The 26,640-nt window shown below is 33.4% G+C and overlaps 1 protein-coding gene across 1 annotated transcript in view; it reads left to right on the top strand.

Moving 5' to 3' along the window:
• Positions 1-26,640, top strand: part of Vps13B (vacuolar protein sorting 13B) — an 85,893-nt gene that overhangs the window by 49,544 nt on the left and 9,709 nt on the right. The window contains exons 27-38 of the mRNA XM_072536729.1: positions 4,936-5,323; positions 6,378-6,639; positions 6,695-6,902; positions 11,793-11,957; positions 18,565-18,780; positions 19,921-20,066; positions 21,147-21,418; positions 21,592-21,786; positions 21,954-22,096; positions 22,208-22,282; positions 25,260-25,646; positions 25,704-25,941. Coding sequence (XP_072392830.1) covers positions 4,936-5,323; positions 6,378-6,639; positions 6,695-6,902; positions 11,793-11,957; positions 18,565-18,780; positions 19,921-20,066; positions 21,147-21,418; positions 21,592-21,786; positions 21,954-22,096; positions 22,208-22,282; positions 25,260-25,646; positions 25,704-25,941 — 2,695 coding nt within the window. The remainder of the gene's footprint in view (positions 1-4,935; positions 5,324-6,377; positions 6,640-6,694; positions 6,903-11,792; positions 11,958-18,564; positions 18,781-19,920; positions 20,067-21,146; positions 21,419-21,591; positions 21,787-21,953; positions 22,097-22,207; positions 22,283-25,259; positions 25,647-25,703; positions 25,942-26,640) is intronic.

Genomic DNA, 26,640 nt, shown 5'->3' with positions numbered 1-26,640 from the left:
AAAGAAGTTGTAGATTTAAGTTGCAAAGGGAGATCGTTGTATAATTTTTTTGCTGAAGGTAATATAGATTTTACTAACTCAGTGGATGGGATCGGTAAATACACATTAAAGGTTGAATTTCTGGTGGAGTAGTGATGATTAGGTCTTGCTGGAAGAACATGTAGGTGTTTACGAATTAAGCAAACAGTTTCTAAAATATATAAAGAGGGAAGAGTTAAGATCCCGTGATTTTTGAAGTAGCTTCTGCAATTTGTTATTTTACTGAGCCCAAAAAGTTACCGTATTGCTCTGTTTTGTATTTTAAAAATAACATCAGATTGGGCAGCTGTACTAGGACCCAAAAAGGAAGACCACATCGAAGATGAGACTCAAACAAAGAAAAATATGTTATTATGGAAGATGCTAAATTGATTTCCTTCGGAACAGATCTTATTGCATAGCAGGCTGAGGCTAGTTTCTTACTTAACAGATCGATATGAAGGGACCGTTCAAGGTTGCTGTCTATAAAAATACCAAGAAATTTTACAGAACTAACGATACTGATCTGGCTGTTATTAAGAAGCAAGGGTTGAAGAGCTCCTTTATAGGATAATGCTACTGTCTTATCCACGTTAAAAGAGAGTAAGAAATTTTAAGTTAGAATCGGACCAGGTTTTTGTTTTAAGTAGATCAGAAGTTATAGTTGCATAATAGTTGCAATATTAGAGTTCCTCCAGGTGATACTGGTATCATCAGAGGAAAGAAAAATTTTTCCATCGATTTTTAAGTTAGTGATGTCATTTATAAAAATAAGGAAAAGTAGAGGACCCAATACTGAACCTTGTGGTACTCCAAATACAATGCTTTTGTGACTAGAGTCAGTATCATTTGCTCTAACTAGTTGTTTCGTATTTCTCAAGTAAGATTGGAACCAATTCAAAGAAATACCTCGAATTCGATAGAAATTTAGTTTTTTTATCAAAATGTCGTGATTTACACAATCAAAAGTTTTGGCATAGTCTTATAAAAGAGTAGCAGTGTAAATATTATTGTTTAGAGCTTGATAGACCTCATGTAGTACAGAAAACAAAGTCACTGGTACATTTGTTAGATAAAAAGCCGAACTGGCTTTGTGATAAAATGTTGTTTTCAACGAGAAAGGACATAAGTCAGTCATAAGTCTCTCAATAATTTTCAATAGGACCCGCAGAAAGGCAATATAGTTGCAGACATTCGATTTATCACCACCCTTATGAAGAGGAATAATAGTGGCTGTCTTTAGGCACTCTGAAATTATACCTTTTTCAAAAGAATCATTAATTAGTGAGACCAGGACTTCCAACACATTTTTTAGGAGATTTAAGAAATTTTTTATGGATAGTCCATCTTTCATACAGGAAGATTATATATAAGATACTACATATGCATACAGGAAGATTTGCTTTTGTTACTACTAATTATTTGGATCGGTTCAGATTTATCAACTGGTATTATAAAGAATGAATTCGAGACCTTTTTTGAATTGGGAAGATAGGAAATAGGATCTTGTTGTGGCAAAATAGTTGATGTTATATTTTTACTCACATTAACGAAATATTCATTTAGATTTTCAGGGTATGGAAGCAAAAATGTTTGAGATATGTTAGTTTAATTTCGAAGATCGTTTATTATGGACCAAGTTTCCCTTGCAACATCTTTAGAGCTTCCCAGACGATTCTCGTAGTACATTTTTAAGCTGTTTTGATAAGTTTTAGATAGGTTCCTCTATACTTGGAGATATATTCAGTGACAAAGACGTTGGTAGTAAATTTCTTGATGTACAGTAGTGAACTCATATTCTTGGCTGATATGCGGATACCTTTGGTAGTCCAGGGTTTGTGATGTTTTGACTTAATTGTAATTAAAGGAAATGCCTTATTGAAAATACAGACAAGCCTTTATAAAAATCACTGAAATTATAGTCCCCGTCCACTGAGCGAAAGTGCCACCCAGAAGTCAAGCACAAGTTTTGGAATTTACGAAAGTTCTGAGCGGAAAAAATCCTACCTAAACGTTGGGTTTTCGAGGATGGTTTGTTAAGAGTGTTAAACTTGATATATACTGCTTCATGATCAGATAGTCCTGCATTAATAATTGTAGAGCTTACATCAAGGGGCTTACATCAAACGATGCGAAAACTACAGAGGAATAAGCGTAATATCATCAATAGGAAGATTATATGGGAAGATACTGCGAGAAAAGATAGAGCAAGCGATAAAAGGCAAAATCGGAGAGGATCGGGCAGGCTTCACGGCAGGAAGATCATGCATAGACCACATATACACACTGGAACAACTGTTGGAAAAGAAAAAAGCAAAAAATAGAGATATACACTTGGCATTTGTGGACCTGAGAAAGGCGTATGACTCTGTACCAAGGTCAGAACTATGGGAGGCAATGTACAAATTAGAAATACAGACGGAACTCATAGAAGCTACAAAAGCTCTGTATAAAGAAAATAAAGTGTCCATTAAAATGGGAACAAGAATCATAGGAGACTTCACCACAACAAAAGGGCTCCTGCAGGGTTGTTCCACATCTCCAACCCTATTCAAAATATACTTAGAAAAAGCCTTGACTACATGGAAAAGAAAATGCGAAGGCATGGGAGTACCGGTACGGAATGAATACCTATATACGTTAAGCTTTGCAGACGATCAGGTAGTGATTGCACAAGACCAAGACGACCTCAGCTACATGATGAAGAAACTACAAGAAGAATATACCAAGGCTGGCCTAGATATTAACCTCGCGAAAACAGAGTACCTATCTACAAGTGAAGAAGGCATAAAAGATCTACACATTGATGACAACGTAACAATCAAAGGAAAGGATAAATTCAAATACCTGGGGTTTATAATCACGAAAAAGGCAACAACAGAGGAAGAAATTACACAAAGATTAGGACAAACAAGAACAGCAATCCGACAACTTAACTCAGTATGGTGGGATAGACACCTAAATATGAAGACAAAAACGCAGATTTATAAAACATTAGTGCCAAGTATTATGACATATGGGGCTGAAAATTGGATCATAAATAAGAGAAACAGCAGTAAGATAGTAGCAACAGAGATGGAATGCCTGCGAAGATGCTGCAGAGTAACAAGAATGGATAGGAGAAGTAATGACGAAATAAAGCAAACAACATCAATAGAAACAGACATACTAACATATATAGAACAAAAAAGACTAAAGTGGTATGGACATGTAAGAAGAACTAGCCACAGCAGATGGATAAAGAGAATAACCGAATGGAGCCCCATAGGAAGGAGGAAAAGAGGACGACCCCGAAAATCCTGGAGGAACGAAGTAGACGACGCCATGAGTAAGAGAGGACTAAACGATGGAGAATGGAACAACAGAGAGATATGGAAACGGTTGAGCGAACCCCTTGATATATATACATCAAGGGGTGAGAAATCTCACAGAGGTGACAATATAATCAATTATGGTAGATGTTGTTTTAGTAATTTTTGTAGGCGAATTTTCAAGAGTTTATCGAAATAATTGCTGTTAGAAGTCGAAAAGATGATACAATATATTTTCTTCCTATAGGACCCTTCCTGATTACGCGTCCTTGAAATGCTATCTATTTGACGGCCCGACTTTAAAACGACATTGCACAATATGATGGTGGAAAATTTGCCTGTTTAGAAAATAGATAGAAATTGTTTAGAAAATAGCGACACCCGTAGTTTATTATATTTAATATTATTCATGTCAATGGCTCACTTGTCCCACATCCCCCTCCCATTTAAAAGCGCCATTAGTCCAGTATCTGCCCAAGTTAGCAAAATAATAATATAATTATAAACCTATATATTTGAGGGCCCTAGAAATAGAGGGGTATACGTAACAAAAAGCAAATTTTGAGTGAACGTCATTTTTAAAATTGAGCCTTCATTATAATTATGAATTTTTAATGCTAGTTTTTCCAGCTTAGTAACGGTAGATATTATTAATATTATTTGTAACAAAAAAATCATTTTTTTGACATCACTCACTTTTGAGCAATTTTTAGGTTTCTAAGCAGCACTTGCGCCCTTTTACTTCTAAGAAGTGCAACATAAAGGCAAAAAATGTAAAGAGATCATAAAGTTTAAGTACAAATTTATTCTTCACAGTGATATAATACAGCATTGGTTTATGATCATTAACATCAGCGTCGTAATTGTGATCCAAATCGTCAATTTGGTCTTTTCCTTGTTCAGCCTCTTCTAACTTTGCCCGTTCTCCATCTTGTTGACCATCATGTTACAGATTTATGCAAAACCCATGTTCAATTGGAGGTAAATAGTTGAACAACTGCTGAAGATTAGAATATTTAGCTTGCTTAATGAAAGGCCTTTTGTGAATCAGTTCTGGCAAGAGCTTCTTCCATGTTACTTCGAGCTGTCTTCTTGTAAAATAGAGTGAAATATTTGCCCTATTGAAAATGTAGTCATTGCATGCTCTGTTTGGATCCCAAAACATTTTCTTGACCGATTTCTGAACCCTAACTTTCTTAGAAACCGAAATATCGGTTTAACATCAGTCTTTAGCTTTTTATTTTGATTCAGGGTTTGCTAATATACCCAAGTTTTATAAACAATAATTGAACATTATTTTTATCTTTTCTAAAATGTTCAGGAGTCCTGAAAAAATCGCATTTGGATGTTTTTTCTATTGGTAATGAATGCTACCAATTTATGCACACAGCTTTTCGAAACTAAAAACTTTAGCTAAACATATTAATCACATTACCTAATAAGATTCGCAGAGCTTCTACTAAATCCATCTGAATTAATTGACGATCTTCCCAAACCATATCCTATACCTTTGCTGTCATTTCTGGTGTTAATACATTTTTTGGACAATAAGACTTTCTAAGAAGACTTTTCATAAACTCATTTTGATATTGAACTCGATTTTTAGGTTTGGTCAAGGTCGTTCTCACTTATAGAGGACGGAATGGAGGTAATTCAATTTAGTACCGAACGTAACATCTCTATTTTTGTATGCATACAGTCGCTTTCGGCAACACAGAAGAAAATAACTATATTCGGTCAATTAATAGTATCTAATATGCTCCTGGAACATTTCGAGATGAAGGTGGTCGAATCAGTCAAAGAAAAGCGAGATATCGAATTCAAAAATTCTTCCACAATCTTGATACCATCTCATAATAACACACCATCGATATTTATCAACAATAAAAAGAAATATTTCTTGAGGTTGCGATTTTATGGCTTGGAGTCAGCGTGGACCGGGGACATACCGTTGAAAGAACATCATACTGGAAGTCAGCCTTGGTTGGTAAAAGGTAAGTTTGAAAAATATATTATTTTCTACTATATACTACTTTCTTGTTCCATTTCTTAATTTATTAGAAGAAATACTCTATAAAAAAGGCGTAGGAAGATTATGGTGCTATGAGACGAAGTATAACGTTCATAAACATAAACATTGAAGGAGCCTCTGTTGACGAATATGAAGAAAACGCATACCCAGAACGAAGTGATATCAGAGTATCTTCTGGTAATCTTTCAAAAAATCGGTGAAAGAGTCTTTGGTGATAAACATGAAGAAGCAAAACTAAACTGCGAGATATTATCGTGTCCATCGGGGATCCAGCCGTTGAAGAATAATCTGACGATCGATTATGAAGGGGCAAAACTTAAATTCGAACCCAAGACATCACCATTTTATATGTTGAAGCCATAAAAGATGCACAAGAAGAGTATATTATAATATAAAACATTAAAATAATAGTTTTTTATTTAGTATAATTGTATCAGGCGTTAAATAGAGTTTAATTAAAAAATATTTAAAGCAGATTATAATAGTGGTCATATAGTTGTTTAAAAGAATAGGGGGGGGGTAAGTCAGGTGTCAATCCTTTATGATGGGTTATATTATGCATGGTACTGTCTCCTTTTTGAAATCTGCTCTATAAAAAAGTATTTCAGTACTCCCATCTTTGTGAAGTTACTTCATCATGCCATGGGGCTGTACTATGTTTTAAGTCTTCTGATTAACATATCTGTTTACGTCTTGATTTATAATTATCTGTCCCTTCAATCCTGACCCCCGGATGGAGTGTAGTGGTCATCGTGATGTGTATTGGCCGTCTCCAAAGATCTCTGCCTCTGGTTATTTCTTTTAATTCATAATCACACGAAATAAGAAATACTATTGTGTTGTTTTATTATTTTGGGTACGAATGCTAGGTCTGCTGACTCCTTAAACAACTGCCAGAAGATTCTTCAATGACAAGCTCATTATCTGAGATTCTGACTTTACTTCATCAATTCCTACAAATAGAACCTGATACAATCGATTTTTACAGGTAATAAATTACATTTTACAATTTTCAGTACCCCTACAAGAGCGTGGACAATTCCTTAGCATTTGGTGCCGGATTATAACACAAGAAATCAATAATACAAAAAGGATTTTGGCTGTTCTCTGGCCGTTGTTCACGGTGAAATCAAATCTTCCGGTAGATTCTCAGGTACACATAGAAACACCAACATTAAACGTCCATATAGACTCGACCGTTTGTGGTAGAGGCCAGATACAGCAACTGTACTGTCCCGGTACCATAGATCATCCCCACCAATTAACTTTTAAAATCGAGTAAGTATTTTTATTTTATTTATGTAGTAACTATTTTAGTAATGCGGACTTTTAGCAATAATGAAGCAACATCGAATTCTTACATTCCACTGAACTACAGCAACGTCGATCAGCATAAGTTTTTCAAACGCCCAGAGAGGGAGGACATAGAAGAAATTTTGACAGTTCTGAGCAATTTTAATAAAAAATCTTGGCCATATTTTGGAGATGAGTTGGATGAGATCGATTGGATAGTTGACGATCAACCTCTGACACATGTCCAGGTAAACTGTTTAAATTTATTTTATTTATAAATAGCAACAAATTATAGGTTTGGTAAATTAATTTCTTTATGTTATTCACAAGTTTAATGCATTTTTTGCTAAGTTTCTACTGTATTTGACCGATTCAACGAATTTATTCGAACTGTCACTTTTAATGAACTATCATATATAGAAAAAATTAATAAATTATTCAAGGATACTCTCACAGTAGGTGAGTTAGAATGTAGAAACTATAGGGGAATAACCCTCCTTAATACAGCATACAAAATATTTTCGAGTATTTTATATGGTCGCCTGAGTGAATATTCAGAGGAGCTTCTTGGCGAATATCAAAGTGGTTTTAGGCCTGGTCGATCAACAACAGACCAGATCTTTGTGCTAAGGCAAATACTGGAAAAAACCAATGAATTTAATATCGACACATACCATCTTTTCGTAGATTTTAAATCGGCCTATGATAGTGTCCTAAGAAATAAATTGTATGAAGCCATGGATGAATTCCACATCCCCGATAAACTGATAAGATTGGTTAAGGCTACAATGCGTAAAGTTGTTTGCAAAGTCCAAATACAGGGCGAACAATCACAGGCATTTGAAACGCATGTTGGGTTGCGACAGGGAGATGCGCTGGCGTGTCTCCTTTTCAACATAGCTTTGGAAAAGGCGGTCAGGGATGCCCAAATAGACAGCAGAGGAAACATTTTTAATAAATCATCCCAAATTTTGGCATATGCAGATGATGTTGATCTAGTTGCCCGCACAACACGCAAGCTAGAAGAAATGTATACCACCTTGTCACACGCCTCAAAAAATATGGGCCTGCAAGTAAATGAAAATAAAACTAAGATAATGGCATCAACACCCAACAATAGAGCCAGAAACATCGGCCACCAACTCACGGTTGATAATTCTACCTTTGAAGTGGTGGACAAATTCACATACTTGGGCTCCCTGATCACCAAGGAGAACGTCATGACTGAAGAAATCAAGCGAAGAATAATCCTAGCAAACAAATGCTATTTTGGACTGAGTAGACATATGAGAAGCAGAAACTTAAGCCAAAAAACAAAAATAACCATATACAAAACCCTTATACAGCCAGTGTTGACATATGGGTCTGAGGCATGGACCATTTCCAAGGCAGATGAAAATCTCCTGCTTATATTTGAACGAAGGATCCTGAGAAGAATATTTGGTGGCATCTGTGAAAATGGTGTTTGGAGAAGGAGGTACAACTACGAGATAGATCACAGATATAAACATATATTTGGTGGTAAAGACGTAGTATCCTTTATAAAAATAGGAAGACTAAGATGGGCAGGACATCTGGCAAGATCACAGCAGAACAACCCTCCTAGAAGAATCCTTATGTCACAACCTGTGGGAAGTAGAAAAAGGGGTAGACCAAAACTCAGATGGAGGGATGGTGTAGATGAGGATGGTAGACAAATAGGCGCAGCAAACTGGCAACAGTTGGCAATGGATAGAACTGACTGGCGTAATAGACTTGGGAAGGTCGAGGCTCTTTTATAGGGCTGTAGCACCAATGATGATGATGATGACTCTCACAGTAGGTACCATTAATTGGAATCCCACTGCTAATGTGGAACGTCATATTTCTTCTATTATTCTGTAATTAGATCTCCCGAATGAGAAACCTGCTCTATAACTATCGTAGTCCGATCTAGTGGTGCATCTCGAGAATTCAAAGTCATCATCGGTGCTTAAAAGTTCAGACTGAAAGGCATATATTTTACAAATAGCGATGTTGACGTCCTTTTGGAAAAAAGTTATGCAGTCATCCAGGTTGTAGGGCTATATGATGATGAAGATAATGATGTTGATCAACAGCAACAGAAGATTGATAAAAAAATATATTGACTTCGTGTTTTTTTATACTGAGATATTTGATTTAGATGTAGACGATTCACAGTGGAACAGATCTGCGTATTAAGACAGATCGTTCAAAAAAACCAAGGAATTTGATAACGGCATCTTTCATCTGTGTGTAGATTTCAAAGCAGCATATGATAGCGTCATCTTAAAGAACATAATATAAAGCAGTACTTCGGAATTTCTGTCAATTTATAAAGCTAACAATGTCATGTTTCATGCAAAAAATAAAAATCTTAAGTAGCTCCTCTGAAGAATTACGGATTATGGAACACTCTAAAGAGGTTGGGTTGAGATGGAGGGATGGTGTACATGAGGATGCCAGGAAGATCCGTTTTGCTGAAAAAAATATGATGAAATGGAGGTAAAACCTTAGTTCAAGATTTATCTTGGTGAATCTATGATGAATGAAGAACTAATGATCAATATACAGTGTGTAAAAGCCAAATGGAATAAATTCATTATTTAGGTTACTGTACATATTTATAAAAAATCCCGAAACACGTCAAATTTAAATTATAACTTGACATTCTTTAACGTGAAAATGCAACCCCTACCTTCAACCCCCTTAGAATGACAGGTACAACCCCCAATTTTTAAAATAGGAAGTATAGGCTTGTGATATATCGTTTGAAAGGTCTTTTCATTCTCCATTCAAAAATGTTGTCGCTTTCAAGTTTATTAAAGATTAATTAAGATAAAATAAATTAAAATCATGTGGTTACCGAAATTCGCTACAATACAATCAAAAACTAAAATGTAATGCAAAACGTAATAAAATGTAGAACACGAAAAAGAACTATGAATGTTAATGAAGTAGATGTTCAAAATGTTCACCGCGAACGTCTTGGCAACATCCTAATCTCAAATAAAACTGTCTTCTAACATTATTTAACATAACAGGCGTGATCGACCTAGTCGCAAGCGTTATTCGTTCTTTTAAGTCATTTAAATCAGAAGGTTTAGTTTTGTACACATGGCTCTTTACATATCCCCATAAAAAGAAATCTAATAATGTCAGATCAGGTGATCGCGCTGGCCATTCAATCGATCCTCGCCTCCCTATCCACCGATTGGGAAATATTGTATCGAGGTACTGCCGGACATTAAGTTGGTAATGTGGTGGTGCTCCATCCTGCTGAAACCATATCGTATTCGCTGGAACTTGAGGATTTCCTGGATCAGGATATAAATTTGCCAACGTTGGAATGACATAATTTTGAAGTAGTGCCAAATAATTGTTGCCATTCAAGTTGCCCTCAATTAAAAAGGGACCAATGATATTGTTTCCTACAATCCCTGCCCAAACATTAACCTTTTGAGGGTATTGAGTGTGTTCTTCTCTCATCCAGTGAGGATTTTCCGTGGCTCAGTAGCGGCCATTTTGCCGATTAGCATGACCGTTAAGTGAAAAAGTACACTCATCAGAAAACATAACGTCTTCTAATTGGATAATATTGTTATCCAACATGTCCATCATTTGCTCACAAAAAAAAGTTCTCCTATCAAAATCGTCTTCCATGAGCTCCTGAGTAGGTATCATCTTATCATAGTGATGCAATTTATTTTCTTTTAATATGTTTACTATCGATGTATGGCTAGCATTGAATGTAGTGGATGCCTGTCTACTCGATGTATGTGGATTTTCCTGAAACTCAAGCAACACATCTAATTTGAGTTCATCACTCAGTGCATTGGCAGCTGCTTTTTTTATCTGCCTTACATAACCAAACTCGCGAAACTGCTTCTCTATTTTACTTATTGTTCCTTGGGATATAGGCTGTAAATTAGGAAATTTCTCATGAAATAGGCGAGTTACTTCCTGTTGTGTTCGGGTGTTATCTCCGTAACCAATCATTTGTAAAACTGTTATTTTATGCATTTCCGTTAATCTAACCATTTTTCAGAATTGAACTGAACGAACTTTTTACTTAAATTAAAATACTGACAACTTAAATAAAACAATTTACTAATGCGTGTTAAAATAACGTTGCCACGGAAATTCTTTAAAGCTTTTTAATGGTTACCATCTAAAAACCACATTGCTATGGTTTTTGTTCACTTTCTCATTAATCAAGACCTAAACGGGAAATAAGTTTTGAGTATATTTTAGCGAATTTCGGTAACCACATGATTTTAATTTATTTTATCTTAATTAATCTTAATAAACTTGAAAGCGACAACATTTTTGAATGGAGAATGAAAAGACCTTTCAAACGATATATCACAAGCCTATACTTCCTATTTTAAAAATTGGGGGTTGTACCTGTCATTCTAAGGGGGTTGAAGGTAGGGGTTGCATTTTCACGTTAAAGAATGTCAAGTTATAATTTAAATTTGACGTGTTTCGGGATTTTTTATAAATATGTACAGTAACCTAAATAATGAATTTATTCCATTTGGCTTTTACACACTGTATAGGGTGTCAAAAGAAGCGAGACGGTCGAATATTTCGCAAAATTTACATTGGCATTTCTGGAAATATTAGACCGTTTCTATAATTTTCCTGGGGTATCAGGATAAATCGTATTTTTCCGATTATAGCGCCATTTATCACTAATTCAAAAAAATATCACGAATAAAAGTTACTTACTTTTTCATAAGGAATCCAAATCTGCCATAAAAAATGGGGGTTCCTATTTAAGATTTTAAAGTTGCCCCTCATCCCTGCCACCAGGAGCTGGATGTGGGTATCGTGTTTGGTGTCTTTCGATAGATTTTTTTAAAGAATTGAACACGTGTTTTCAGTTTTTTAACCGATGTAAATTTCGCGAAATATTTGGCACACCTGGTAGGTACATTCAATGAACTGCTCATCAATAAATGACCTTAAAGTTCAGTATAAGTATATATTTAGAAATACTAGAGATCAGAAATCTGAAGTGATACCTTCTTTTTAGCATTGATATTAATAAATAAATTATGGGAGATCGGTAACTCTCAATATATATATATATTTTTTTTTTCATGTTAAGAAGTTTGTTTTTATTTTTTTAGGTCAAATACCAAAAGGCGTGCCCCTACTCATGTTCATTGCTTCTTGAATTGTTGCCGTGGTGTCTTACAGTCAATACTCTGGGTATACCAATTTCATTGATGCTCAGTGGAGTTGAGTTGTGTAGAATACCTCATCACGGAATAGTAGCACCACCAAAATTGGAGGTAAATTAAAGGATAGTTAATTAAGCATTAAAATATATTTTAAAGTGTCCCTAATATACATATACCAAAGAAATACCATAAATAATAAATTATATATCAATAACGGGAAATATTATCTTTATAAAAAGTTTTCTCTAAAAGCCAGACATAATCTATTTTGTTAATATTAAAGATTGGTAATATTATATATATATATATATATATATATATATATATATATATATATACAGTGTAGGTAAAAGTTTATGGTCGGTATGTACCTTATGTGAGATGGAGTGAGAAACACCTATTTAAAAAGAGAGAGGTATATTAGGTCAGCCCATTATATCGTCGAAATAGCATTAGTGGAACTAAGAAAAGAGGAGAAGTTCAACGTTGCCAAACTTATTGGTTTTATTGACCTGTTGTCTTTTTAGCATTTTAACAACGTTCTAAGATAATCAAATTTGGGCGAATTGATTTAAATGGCAGCTTACTGTTTTTTATTTTAAATTTGCCACAATTTTTCTTTACAATAAGTTTAATTTAATATTTTGATTTCCACTTCGGAAATCGTTTTATGTAAATAAAATTTATTAATGTTTCGTATTTTCAGTACGATTTCCGAATTAAAAATCTAAACATCAAAATAAGTATAAATAATAATAAATAATCATAAATAACATACGAAATTATTTGGCAACGTCTCATGTCGCGTAGTCAAAGCACCGAATCAAAGTACGAACACAGGTAACGAACGAGTAGAGGTGGGCATTCTTTTTTTTTTCGAATCTGGAGAAAGCTAATAAATATTTTTGAAAAATTTAAACGCAGAATGAAAGAATACATTATTACCGAGGGCCGAAAGTCTCTGAAAACTTCTATAATGTTTATTTTAATAAGTTACAGGGGCGAAAAAAGACAAAATTTAGTGTGATTTTGAATTTTAAGTATCTCATTCAAAAAAACTTTTTGTTTATTTCGGCCCTCGGCAATAATGTCACCTTTCATTCTGCGTTTAAATTTTTTAAAAATATTTGTTAGTTTTCTCAGGATTCGAAAAAAATGAATACATTTAAAAAGCATTGGCCTGAAATTTTGCGCCTACGCTCTTAACGCAACTAAACCGATTTTCGTAAACAATAACTATGATTGTTTAACAGTAGTTTCAAGTAAGAGAGTACCTACATAAACAAACATAATGGCTATTATCGTTTATGTGTATATTTATTGAAGTGAAAGAAACTAATCAAGGATATATTTATTATAACTTGAAAAATAAACTAAACAATACAAATAGTAAATCGTACTTACATTTACATTACACGTTATTATTAAATCGCGAATCGTCTAAATTGACATTTAAAAACGTAAGTTTTTCTACTTTACTTCTTGTTAACCGTGTTCTTCTTTAATTTAAAATTAAAACCAGATTTTGAACATGTGTTCACATTTACAATACTTTTTGCTAAAGCCGATATTAGTAATTGTACTACGTCGGATACTATGGATGTAAGGTTACCGTTTGCTAAAATTTTATTGCAAGATTCTTGAAGGCAGCGTACCATAACAATCACTGAACTACCCTTCAAGTATTTTTGGCCACTCATTGTACTTGTTATTTCTTAAGGCCGTAAAATTTGGGAAAATTGAAAACAAATAATCCAGTCTTCATTATTTAGATTTTGCCCAAGTCTAAGTCTGTATTAACTAATACAAAAGTGGAACGGATTGCCTCTTCTAACTCGGTCATTCTTTTTAACATGTAATAGGTGAAGTTCTACCTAGTTTCCACGTCTTGGATTGGCCGTTTGGGAACTTTGTTATGTTGTAATTGATACTTTAAAAGCCTTTCAAAAGATAAGGTACTTTTTTTGAAATGTGTTTTTTTAGAAACTAAAATTTGAAATTAGTGAAATAATTTCACTAATTTTAAAAGCGATCTTTTCTGAATTATGGTTTCCAGAAAAATGGCAGCAGCCTAATAAAATCGTTTTAAATTCTAAATTTTCGGTTAAATATTGTCCTGTTAATGCGATGTAACTCTCAGTTACTCCATATGTCCAAAGGTCAGTAGTAATACAGATATTTTCTACTTCTTTAACAACTTGTGATCTAATAATTTGCTTAGTTTTGGTATAACATTCCTGAAGTAATGAGCCTGACGTAATGAACAAGTTTTTCTTGTTGGTGGTTTATATCCAGGAATCCACCCTGCAAACTTTTTAAAAGCTCGTTCTTCAACTATGGAAAACGGATGAAATGAGTCTTTGCATAGGTTTATTAAATCCATATCTATTTGTTTCTTTTGTTCTAAACTAATATTTTTATTAATGGAAGTATCCATCACCTTTTGACGCTTGGGTCGCGGTGGCAGTATGTCAGTACTTGTAGTAGAAGTAGTCGAAACGGACAGAAATGCGTCAGGAGAAGTTTCAATCATTGCAATATTCAGAAAGTGGACCATAAAAGCTGCATCTTCTACAAATGCGCATTTTTTGAAAATAAAATATTATTCTTATACTAGGTCAATAATTTTGACTAAGAAAAATAATTCATAATTGAATATTTACAATAAATAAATCCTTTGACGAACTATCAATAAAGATTTGAAATCGAAAATGCAGATCAATCGTTAATCGAAACTCATTCATTAATCAGAATACCTAGTTATAAAAAACAAAAGAAAGAGTTAAGAAGCTGGTTACTTCTATAAAAAAAGAAAAAGAAGATTGTACTAGTGAAAATCAACCAGTACAAGAAAAAGAAACTGATAAAGATGACTTAAGTCCATGGTGTATTTTTGATGAATTTATTAGACATGACTCATCTAAACATACACCTGTATCTAGAGATATAAAAGAAGTCGACATGTATTTGTCTGATAATATTACCCACAAAAAATTTCGAACGGTGATTGGAACTGTCCATTACAGTGGTGGAAAAACCATCGCCATGTATATCCTAACTTAACCACTATATTCATAAAATATTGTAGTATTGTAACAAAATCTGTTCATTGTGAACACATGTTCAAAATCTGGTTTAATTTTAAACAAAAGAAGAAACAACAAGAAAAGTGGAAAAACGTATGTTTTTAAATGTCAATTTAGACGATTCGCGATTTAATAATGTGTCATGTAAATGTAAGTACTATTTGTATTGTTTAATTTATTTTTTAAGTTATAATAAATATATCCTTCGTTAGTTTCTTTCGATATAATAGCCAATATGTTTTTTGTGTACTCGCTTATTTGAAACTACTGATAAACAATCAACTAGTTACAGTTTACGAAAAACGGTTCCGATAAAAATGTCAACGACCCACCTCTAGTTTCTTAGGATAGGAACCAGAGATATGTATATCTCAGATCGGAACTAATCGTCTTACTACTGGGCAATGAGCAGCAATAAGAAATATGGAGGGGAGACCAAGGGGAAATATGATTGTTATCTTTGTCTGTTTGCTGAAAATATGATTTTATATCTGCGTTAGATATTCTGTTAAATTTTACCATACCGACCATAAACTTTTACCTACACTGTATATTTAGTATTATATACTTTTTTTACATTTAACTATAACGTGGAAATTAAAAAATATATTTATAAATGAAACTTTATATTAAAATTTTAAGTTTATTAACATAATATTATTAATTCCCATATTAACTTGTCTAAATTTGCAAGAACGGTGAAACTTGCTTTAATGTACTGAAAAATATACATCACAAATATAAATGTCCAAGTCGGAAAAGGACTTCGACAGGATTGCTGTCACCAGCACTGTTTAACATATACTCTGAAAACATCTTTAGAGAAGCCCTGGACGAATCAGAAGATGGTATTACAGTAAATGGCAAGCTTATAAACAATATTAGATATGCAGTCGACACTGTATTTCTAGTAGATAGTGCGCAGGGGTCCAAAGAATGATGGATAATGTTGTAGAAACATGTTACAAGTACAGCACAAAACTAAACTGCAAGAAGACAAAAATAATAATCATTAGTGAAAATACCAAAATAAACATCCAAACTACAATAAACGATACACCGTTAGAAAGAGAGCAGAAAATATGCTGCCTGAGCTGTATTATTAAGGATACCTGGAGTCACAGCTACGAAATAAAAGCCAGGGGCTTTTTTAACGGAGGAAGATTTTCTGATGTTGATTCTCTACTTTACTTTTCGTGTCCGGATTCATCATCCAATTTTCGGTTGTCCACTGCTGGACATAGATCGCCCTCATAATTTTCCATCTGTTTCGATCTGTGTCCGAATTACTTCTTTAAATTTGACATTGCCAGCCAATCTTTTGCCACTTGGATAGCACTGTCATTAGCTACCATTACGTCAAGATGAATGCGTGCTTGGGTCAAGTCTATGCAAACCAATAGATGTTCAGGATTTTGCATTTTTAAGTTTCACCTACACCGTGACGTCCAGGTTCTTTGTCTATTTTGATACTTCTATGTAGTGTAAGGGTAATTGATGGCCTGTACGCTTCTCTCCAAAGTTGTAGGGGACGTCGTTCAGCGGTGGTTTCGATTGGAGGCGTGGTACTCATGAAGCTCCTACGAGATTTCAACCTTGACGAATGCCTTCGCTGGCCAAAAATGGGATGGCGTGGATCACTCTCTAGCTTCTTCTCAATCTCAGAAATCACTTTCCTTCTGATTTTTGGGGGAGCAATTTCGAAGAATGGGTATAAGTCATGGACTGGAGTACGTTTCAAGCATTTGCATATTATTCTGGCCCTCTGGTTTATAGTGTGATCAACATTGGATTCTCTGATGATGAAGAATTCTCAGATGTTACGTCTTTAGTATCCTCTTCGAAGTGTAAGAGTAGAAAGCTGATGTCCCACAGAAGATGCCATAAGGCGGTTAAAGGCATTATAAATGTGGTGCTACCGACGTATGTTAAGGGTCTCATATTCGCTCCGTGCGTGACCATGGTAGGGGTACCTTGAAACGATGCCAGCGTGCGTAGCGGCGAAATATGAAAAAATTGGAATCTTTTTACGCATAAATTTTATTAAAAATGTGTGCAAATACATGTTGCGTATTTAATTGTGCTAATAATAGCAAAAATAGTAAGTGTAGTTTTTATAGGTTCCCAAAGATTACATATAAATTAGAGAAAAGAAAAAGATGGATCCGTGTTAATAATATGAAAAAGTAAATATCACATAACCTCATTTTTATGCAATTGAAATAGGAAATATTTAAATAATTTACCTTAAATGATATTTTATAAGGCTTCAAGCTAACTGCAGAGTGCCTGATGACTTTAGCTTTTATATCATAACTTTTACTATTACTGTTTTTAATTATATGCTCTTTCACGTGAAAAACTTGATTTGCCACTACTAGATTTTTCCCTTTCTTTTCCGTTTGGGGTTACAAAGATATATTATGATGAATTTTGAGAAACCCAGTTTTTAATACTACATTTATTTTGTACATAAACTGAAAAAATATAATTAAAAAGTTAATTATTAATAATTGTCAATTTCGCCTGTATTTAACAATGTCAAACATATGTCATATGTTTAACCTGAAAATTGGTAGGTCCAAAACTGTCAGATGAAGGCGGTAGGTGTCGCGTCAGTCACGCACGGAGCGAATACAGATCAGACATCAGACTGGCTCAGACACCAAACAGTGTCTGAGGCAGTCCTTGTTACCAGTACCAGCAACCCTTTGACTATTTGAAAGATTTCAGCAAGTTCATTCTATATGCGGATAGTTTTGCTCTTGTTGAGTGTATCGTTGCTACATTAGTTGGATGTATTTTGAAGGGACGTTGAAGCTTTTATAGAATTTTATATATAACTTACTTTTTTGAAAGTGATAGTTAAAAAGACATCTAGCGGACATGAAATATAGGTTTCTATTGGGGTAGCTTATTATAGAAAGTACAACAGGATGAATTTTGGTAAAGGTTTTTGCTTCGATTCCAAAAAGCATACTTCAAGATCCAAATTGTATTTTAAACTTTGCTTACGTGTGACAGTTCCATCACTTCTACCTGGCCAATTGATTTCTGACCCTTTTAAGGTCGTCTCGTTAGCAAAAAATCAGCTTTAAAATGGTACCAAACATACTAATGAAAGAAAAAAATGAAATAAGTATGTTTTCTTGCAACTTTAGTTGATTTTCCAAGATTTTGACAAGGCTGTTTTTTATAAATGATTACAGGAACTTTTTAAAGCAGGCATCGCAGATTTTAAACCAGACATTACTGTATCTTGGTAGTCAAAAATTATTCTTTTGTTAATAGAGAAGCAAACGTTCACATTGAAAGCAAAGATATTGAAATCAAATTGAAAGAATGTAGTTTAAATGGAATTTTTAAATAATAAAAATCGTTATGATATGCCACCGCTAATATTTGAGAATTTTTATAATGTCATTTGTCAAATAAATTAGAAACATGTATAAATATATATGTATGTTATATATTTTTTTGCAATACTTTAGTTTGATTATTATCATAAGAATGAACTTTCTTACTAAAAAGAGCCGTCTTAAATGTAAGACAGATTCCATACTCAAACTTAACTTATATAATTTACTGTGGGTAATATAATAATAGTATTAATACTATTTAATGTGCATTAGGAAAACTTCAATCTTGGTGTTTATATGGGCACTTCTTGGTATTATTCAGAACCACTACAATTATCGAAGTCAGATTGGAGTCAAGCTTTTTACATGCCCAAAATTACCGGTTCAGTGCCTCAAAATGGATGTATTAAAACGTCGATAAAGTGTGATAGTCATATTTGCAGTATATCCATATCAAGTTCAGTTACAAACGAAATGAGGTTATTAAAAGTAAGTAAAATCAATTTTACATTTTCTCTATTTTGCTTCTCTAATAAGTACTGTTATATTTTTCACTAAAACACTCACTTTAGTTGTGTCTAACGCTTTATTTTTAACTACATATTAAAATACTAAAACATCGCTTTTTTTCTAAAGGTATGCTAAAAGCCGTAAATATGCAATAATTATATTTTTAAGTGAACATGTTAAAGTTGACATCTGATAGGGAAAACATTGTTAATTATCATTGGGGAAAGTACATTTCATAAAATGAAATCAATATTAATTTATTGAATTGAAAAAGATAATAGTATGTGATGGGTCTTGAAAAAGACCACCATTCAATTATGATATGAAAAATTTTTTTTTAGTAATTGCATTGTAAATTGATGTTTTTTGTACATAACATTATAATGTGTTTGCAAGAAATATCAATCGAAATGTCAATATTGTAACTAAAGTCTACAGAAAACTAACCAACACCAACACATATTTAAATTATTACTCAAACCACAACATAAATATAAAAAAAGGAATCATCAATTCACTATTTGATAGCATTTATAATTAACTACATAAGTACAGAAAGATCAGAATTTGATATCAATCCGGGGTACATTACCTCTCAGAATTTCACTCAAAATGTGGCTATTTACCCATAAGATCGAGGTCAGAAAAGTCAACTGTCAAATCGGTTGACATAGAAACTACTAACAAAGGGTGCCTACCTTTTTTGATCCGACACTTGATCTTTTTCCTGGATTATATTTACACGTAGATATTTATCTCCTCGCGTAATGGCAATGTACCTTAAATTATTCACTCTTGATGGTGTTAATAATTTCTGTTCTGTTCTTATTCTCTTTATACTGTTTATAAATATTTTTCTATAAATCTATAACTTATATGCTTTTATTATGTTAAAAGAAAATGATTTGTTCAATATATGATCATTTAACGAATGTTACTGAATTATGATCATTTTTATAGAGTCCGTAAATTTTTCTTTATATATTGTTGGCATTTGTTGAAATATATATCTTTTAATAGAAAAAAATTAAAAATAGATGGAATTTTGTTTCAAAAAGTAAACGAAATAATATCAAAATACTAGAATCAGCTTCATATAGAATTAACATTTTTTTTTAGGTTTCATCTACACACGTTTTGTCAAATCACACGGCAACACAGTTGCAAGTCATATGTTTGGCGGTACCAGAGGGTGAAAATATTTATGATTTTCCAGATAATGCTGAGCCTTACAGTTTTACTCTAGCACCATATTTGAACAAGAGGTAAGATCATAACTTATTGCTCAGATTTAATACTAAGTACATCCCATGTTAATAAAAAAGTGTTTTACTACTGTTTAGATATAAGTTAAGAGGTATAAACATAAGAGAAATTAAATGTAGAACAAGATAAAATAAAAATATTTGAGGCAAACATTACATATTACCGAAATAAATATTTATTTAAAAAAAGAGATTGGTTGAGTTGTATTCAGGAATATTGTAAATTATAAGATTATGAGATCTTTCTATGCATTGCTAGACTACACAGTAAACAGCACTGGATATATTTTTCATGAACGTATATAGTAACATAGACCGAGCATACCGGGCGCGCATACTGACAACAAGATCTCTTGCGGTTGTTCAATCTGTACCTTTCTAACGCTTTATAACTCTTCACTCTCTCTTTCTCTCTCTCACCAAAAGAGACGCTGCTATACTTACTTGATATAAGGCAGAGAAACAGACTTAGCTCTACAGACTGCTCAGTCTATGTTAATATACTTTTGTCTATGGTATTTTTAGTGTTATTGCCTTCCAGAGACATAATCTTATTCTTTAGTATTCTTATGTCTTCTTCCAACTTAACAATTATTTTCTGTATAAATGTTAGAACAATTTTAAATGCGTTCCTATATGCAGCTCTTCGATCTTTTTATCAGATGAAATTTAGTTTTACGGCTATAACAAGCAATTGTTTGTTTCTCATCTTGACCCAAATCCAGTGAACATTCACCACAGTTTTTAATACTGGAAGCAGACATCATAACCTCAAAAGATAATCTTAAAATATCAGACCAATCCTCAGACAAATGCACAGATTAATAGTGCACTGTGAAAAGAACTATATAATTTAACTAATGCAGGCAATATTTATATTTAACCAACCCAGTTGGGTGTAAAACACTTACAACAAAAACAGACCTTGCTGCTATGGATATCACTTTAAAGGGGCATACATTTTCCCTCTGGTCGAAAAAAGCACAATTTCGTCCAACGGTTAGAACCAGCCAACTTAGTTGCGAATATTAATGTTATAGTAAGATTTTGTAAAATATTTTAATTTTTCTTTTTTTTTAGCAACTCAGGAGTTTCTGTGATAAAATGGCATACTCCCATCAATCTATCTGGTTTCAATGAATATGCTCTTTATTTCTCATTTTGTTTAAGTGCAGATGTGGGCTGGTCATGCCCAATTAGAGTCGATAAACCATTTCTAAGAAAAGCATTTTGCGTTACCTCGGCATCACATCCACTGGCATTTGTTTTGACTTGTCAAGAGCACAAAGGACAGCTTTTTTTGTCGTTACATAATGATACTAGGCCTCAAGTACTTATATCAAATAGAACAGGTAAGTGATGTTTACCAATTGACAACGATTTCGGGCTTGGAAATCGAAACAAATGTAAACTGTAATTGTCATTACAATTAATTGTGGTTAAATCCCATATAAATACAATATTCCTTTGGTAATATAGAGCGACTCACACATAATTATCATATTAATACAATGTTGTTCTACAGGTACTACTTTCTATTGCGGCCAATCATTGAAAGAAGGGGAGGTGGTTGATGAAGTTCAAAATTTCCGATGGTTCTCTAAGATAGGTCCACATCAAGACCAGTATTACAATATGCCTAATATTTCTGAGAAATTTCCCGAATTGCCACAATATCAGTTTTCGGAAAAGATAGCACTCGCTATTGAGCCGGATATTAGTAAGTAAACGATATAATTTCAATGCGTTAAATGTTAATTCATACATTAAAACATGGTTTATTAATATTTTTTGAGATTATTCGTAAATGTACATAAGCAATATTTTATTATTCAGTGTTGATCCTAATTGTCTTTAGTACCTGGTAAATATTGTTTTTATTTTCAGATAATGATTTTCAGTGGTCCACAAACTTTAGCTTAACACACGAATACGAGCAGTACCTAAGAATACCTTTCTACGGAGATATTCAAATAACAGTTGTAAATACAGCTTGTACAACATTTTTGATACTGGAGTCTGCTAGTGAGGTAATAAAGTCTTTTAGTTAACAATACTATGATATAAATTTATTATAAGATATGATATATTATTTATTATATGTATTTAATGTAATTAAAATTGTATTTTTTTATTCTTAGATGGAAATTAGTGCCAGTGATATTCGTGTACGACTCAGCTTGCGCGAGAGTGAAGGTGTAGGAGAAAAACATTCGGTAAGTGAATATTTTATTATTGTATATACACTGCTGAACAAATATCAGATTTCAATGCGACTACCAACTTATACTGTTTTATGGTTGCCTTTTTTACCAACTAGACCATTGTACGCTGCGCAGAATTGGCATTTTCGGCAATATATTTTTACATTTGTTGTACAGTTCACCCAATAGAACCGTTCTCAAACGTTTTACAATGACTTCGTAATGCCAAAGAATCTACCTGATGCCTCGCCATTGCCTCTCAACGTAAGGCAATTCTATTGGTTCCAATAGATTCCAAGTTATTTCAAGGTAACGCAATAGTTTATGATTTCGAGAAGACTTTGCTGAAGTAAAGGATGATTTTTCTGTTGATTGTGGTAAAGACCAGCTCGTGTAGCACACAAAGTTTTAGTCTTGTATTGTGTAGCTTAATATAGATGCACCCATAGGAGCATTTCCATGATTGCCTCGTCTGATGACTGAAATAGAAATGTTTCTGTGTCCATTGGCGATGAGGACTTCTTTTAATCGTTCTTAAAGAACTTTTTTGGAACAACAGGGTTCGTCGTTTCTCTTTCCCAAGTTTCTCGTGCATCTGCTTCGTGATATGGTGCTTTAGCAGCATTGTCAATGTAGCTTGCGAATTTTAAAAATTGTTTGTTCAAAGTCTTAAATAATATGTGGCAAAAATGTGACTCTGCAATTATTGTTCTTATAATGAATATCAAGATTCTGGTCAACAGATGCGATAAGCTTGACTGTTGTACTGTTGTACACTCTATAAGAAACGATGATAGAACCTATTTTGTAATAAGATATGACAAAAATCTCGCAGGTAAAAGTTACAGAAAGGTTTCAATAAAATCATCAAAGAAATGCCCAACTCTTGTGGGTATCATGAATGTTCTTTGGTGTGTTGGTGTGTACCAAAATCTGCCCAGAAAAGTACTATATCAGCGGAATCTAAGTAAAAACTAGTCTGGGATCTTGAATTAATAGTAATAGTTAATAAAGTCCAAGTTTGTGGTCGCTGGTGTTTACACACCTTCACAATCACCTCGCGAAGTATACAACTGGTATTGTCAAACTGTGAAAAATGTTCTGCAATACTCAGCACAGGATATCTATGTTTTTGGTGATTACAATCTTCCCAATGCATCATGGGAGAATGATGAGTTTGCTGTAATGGTGCATTGTCCTGCAGGTGATCCAGCTGTGAATATTGCTCAAGTCTTTGGTTTTTTAAAATTGTATCAACATAATAATATTCCCAATAATCCTAATGTATTTTTGGATTTAGTTTTTTCTAATGTTAGGGAGCTAAATATCTTAAAAGCAAGTGATCCCCTTGTAGATCCTAGAATCCATCATGTGGGTTATTAATGTTGCTTAAACCTCGACGTGAAAGAAACAAATAGAAATAAATTGGTTTATGATGAGTTGTTTTATGATTTTTGGAATGGCGATTGCATTGCGCTTAACAACTTCCTTGCTTCCATAGACTGGCAGGTATGTATGGTTAATGATATTGATGTTGCTACAAAATTATTCTATGAAGTTCTCTCTATAGGAATTGTTTACTTTGTGCCATTGAAGAAATATAGAACTTCAACTTTTTCCAAGTGGTTCTCTGCTGATCTTAGAAGACTGACTCTGGAGAAAAAAATGCTCACTATATTTATGTTAATATAAGAGCTGAATGTAAACAACGGTCTGTAATTTGCTTCAGCAACCATATTAAAGGTATAGATACTGGTCTAAAAAATGATCCAAAATCATTTTGGAAGTACATCAATGATAAGCGATCTAACCTACCTAAATCATAACCTACCTAACTCCTTATTTTATCAAGTCCAATCTGCAACAAATGGTCAAGACATAGCTAATTTATTTATGAACTTCTTCCAAAATCTGCATTCACCAAATAATAACAACCTTTACGTACTTATCCATCCATTAAATAGCAACTTTAGTACAAATATTTGTCCGTCTAAGATTAGCATGACTGATATTTTTAATAGCATAAATGAGCTGCCCAATAAGCTTACTGCTGATCTAGATGGAGTGCCTAATTTTTTTATTAAAAAAGTGTGCCTGTACCCTTGTAATACCATTTGTTATATTGTTTAATAGATCTCTGGAAACCGTTTCCTTCTTCTAGGAAAGAAAGTTATGTTGTTCCTATATTTAAAAATGGTCACAAAGACAATATTGAAAATTATCGTAGCATTTGTATACAATGTGCAATCCCTAAGCTCTTCGACTGTCTTATAGCAAAGCAACTTTCTTGTTTATGTAAAGGCTTAATATCTCAATCACAACATGGTTTTTCATAGCAAAAAATCCACTGCAACAAACTTGGTTTGCGATCGATCTGATATATTATCTCATACGGAAGACCGTAAACAGGTAGATGCAATATACACAGATTTTTTCCAAAGCATTTGATTGTGTTGATCACCAAATACTTTTGGGCAAATTAATTAATGTAGACTTTCATGTCAGGTTTGTTGAATGGATTAAAAACTCTATATCTGGGAGAAGTCAAAGAGTCAAGATAGGTTGTCATCTGTCTGACAGTATCTCAGTAACATCTGGAGTTCCTCAAGGAGGCCACATTTCTCCACTACTTTTTAATATCTTCGTTAACGACGTCATTTCCTGTTTCCTAAATAGCAAATGTCTCATGTTGGCAGATGACTTGAAATTTTGGAAAGTTATAGATAGCTTAAAAGATCAAGCTTTGCTACAAGATGACTTAGACCGACTACAAAATTGGTGCAATCAGAACAAACTCCACTTAAATGTAAAAAAATGTTGTTTTATGTTTTTCTCGTAAAGTCAATAGAATTGGAACAAGCTATACTATTAATAATTAGCCACTGAATTATGTTTCTTCTATTCGGGTTTTGGGTGTTATTTTCGATGAGAAGATTACTTTCTGTGACCACATAAACTCTATTTTATTTATATTTTCACGTTTTTTCAGGAAACTCTTCAACTGCCAAAATTGTACTCTCGGGAAGAGGTACCTCGTTTCTTATCCGACACTGCTATACAATCAGGTGCTCGACGACGATCATCTATAAAGACAAGACAAAACTCTTCTTGCAGTGAGTATGGTTCTTCAGATGAATCTACAAAATCAAAACGACGATCATCGGGTTCAAGTCTTGGCCTATTATCGCCTAAAACTAAATCCCTCTTAGTTAACACACTACCTATGAAAGAAACATGGAATTGTATGAAATTGAATGCTTTTATTAAATCGTTTTCTGTGATATTTATTTCGGACCTCAAGATAGAAGGGACAGAAAGGTGGGAAGTGGCTAGTCTCATCTGTGATAATATTGTAGTTTGTGCCACTCAGACTGAGGTAAACTATTTGATTCAAAAACCGTTTCTTAATGATATTCTTTAAACCTTTTTCCAGAAAATGAAAGTAAAATTCTCAGTTTCTGCTGTTCAGTTTGACAATCAGTTATATTCTAGAGAGTCCTACGACTTTCCCGTTTTATTGGTTGGACAAGATGTGAAAGAGTCAAACAAAATGCCTTCTCTAAACATTCCTATAGAAAATTTATTGCAAAATTCGGAGGAGGATGCTTTGTTAATAGTTGATTTAGCATTAGAAACATGGAGGGATAAATATGTAATGAGCAACACTACTGGTAAGTAAAACCTCCCTTAATCGATTTTTTAATGGATTTGAATTATTTGGGTTTATTGACTTCTAAATTTTTTGGTGTATCCTAATATTTGAAATTTCGTGATTTTACGATGAGTTGAACCCTTTAACAGGCTAGACCATCAGACGACTGTACTTATTTGATTTTTAGTCTTAGATAACTCACACTTGAAATCTTATTTGAGTAATGCAATATGTTTGGAGTGAAAAAATAATGTGAATTTTATTTTAGAAATGAAAATGCCAGACCATTTCCAGACGGTCTTGCTTTATCATCATATATCATTCCCTACTTGATGTTTGTTTTTATCCTTTGTTCATAGAAAGATCAATATGTACTTAAAGTATAATACTCAAACCAATGAATGCACTCAAGCAATGAATGAAGCTGAAATAATATTCATACAGGCTATAAATTTGTCACTGGATATCAGCAAAATTGATCAACCAGCTGGTAGCTTCTTCAACATTATTGTTAGATGATGTTGCAATTATCAAAACAGTCGAAAAACAATAACCATCCACACCAACTGCTGCTATAAATACATATTACAAATAGTGGCATGAACTGCCGAGGGATAGTGAAATAACCGAAGAAATAAGAGTATTTTCCGCAAAATAAATTACCTTGATTTATGAAATCGATATAAACACTGTGATGTAGAATGATAACAAACGTATT

Source organism: Diabrotica undecimpunctata, chromosome 7 (assembly GCF_040954645.1).
Source record: "Diabrotica undecimpunctata isolate CICGRU chromosome 7, icDiaUnde3, whole genome shotgun sequence".
Classification (NCBI taxonomy): domain Eukaryota; kingdom Metazoa; phylum Arthropoda; class Insecta; order Coleoptera; family Chrysomelidae; genus Diabrotica; species Diabrotica undecimpunctata.
The sequence above is the reverse complement of the archived record's forward strand: the minus strand, read 5'-3'. Positions and strand labels throughout refer to the sequence as shown.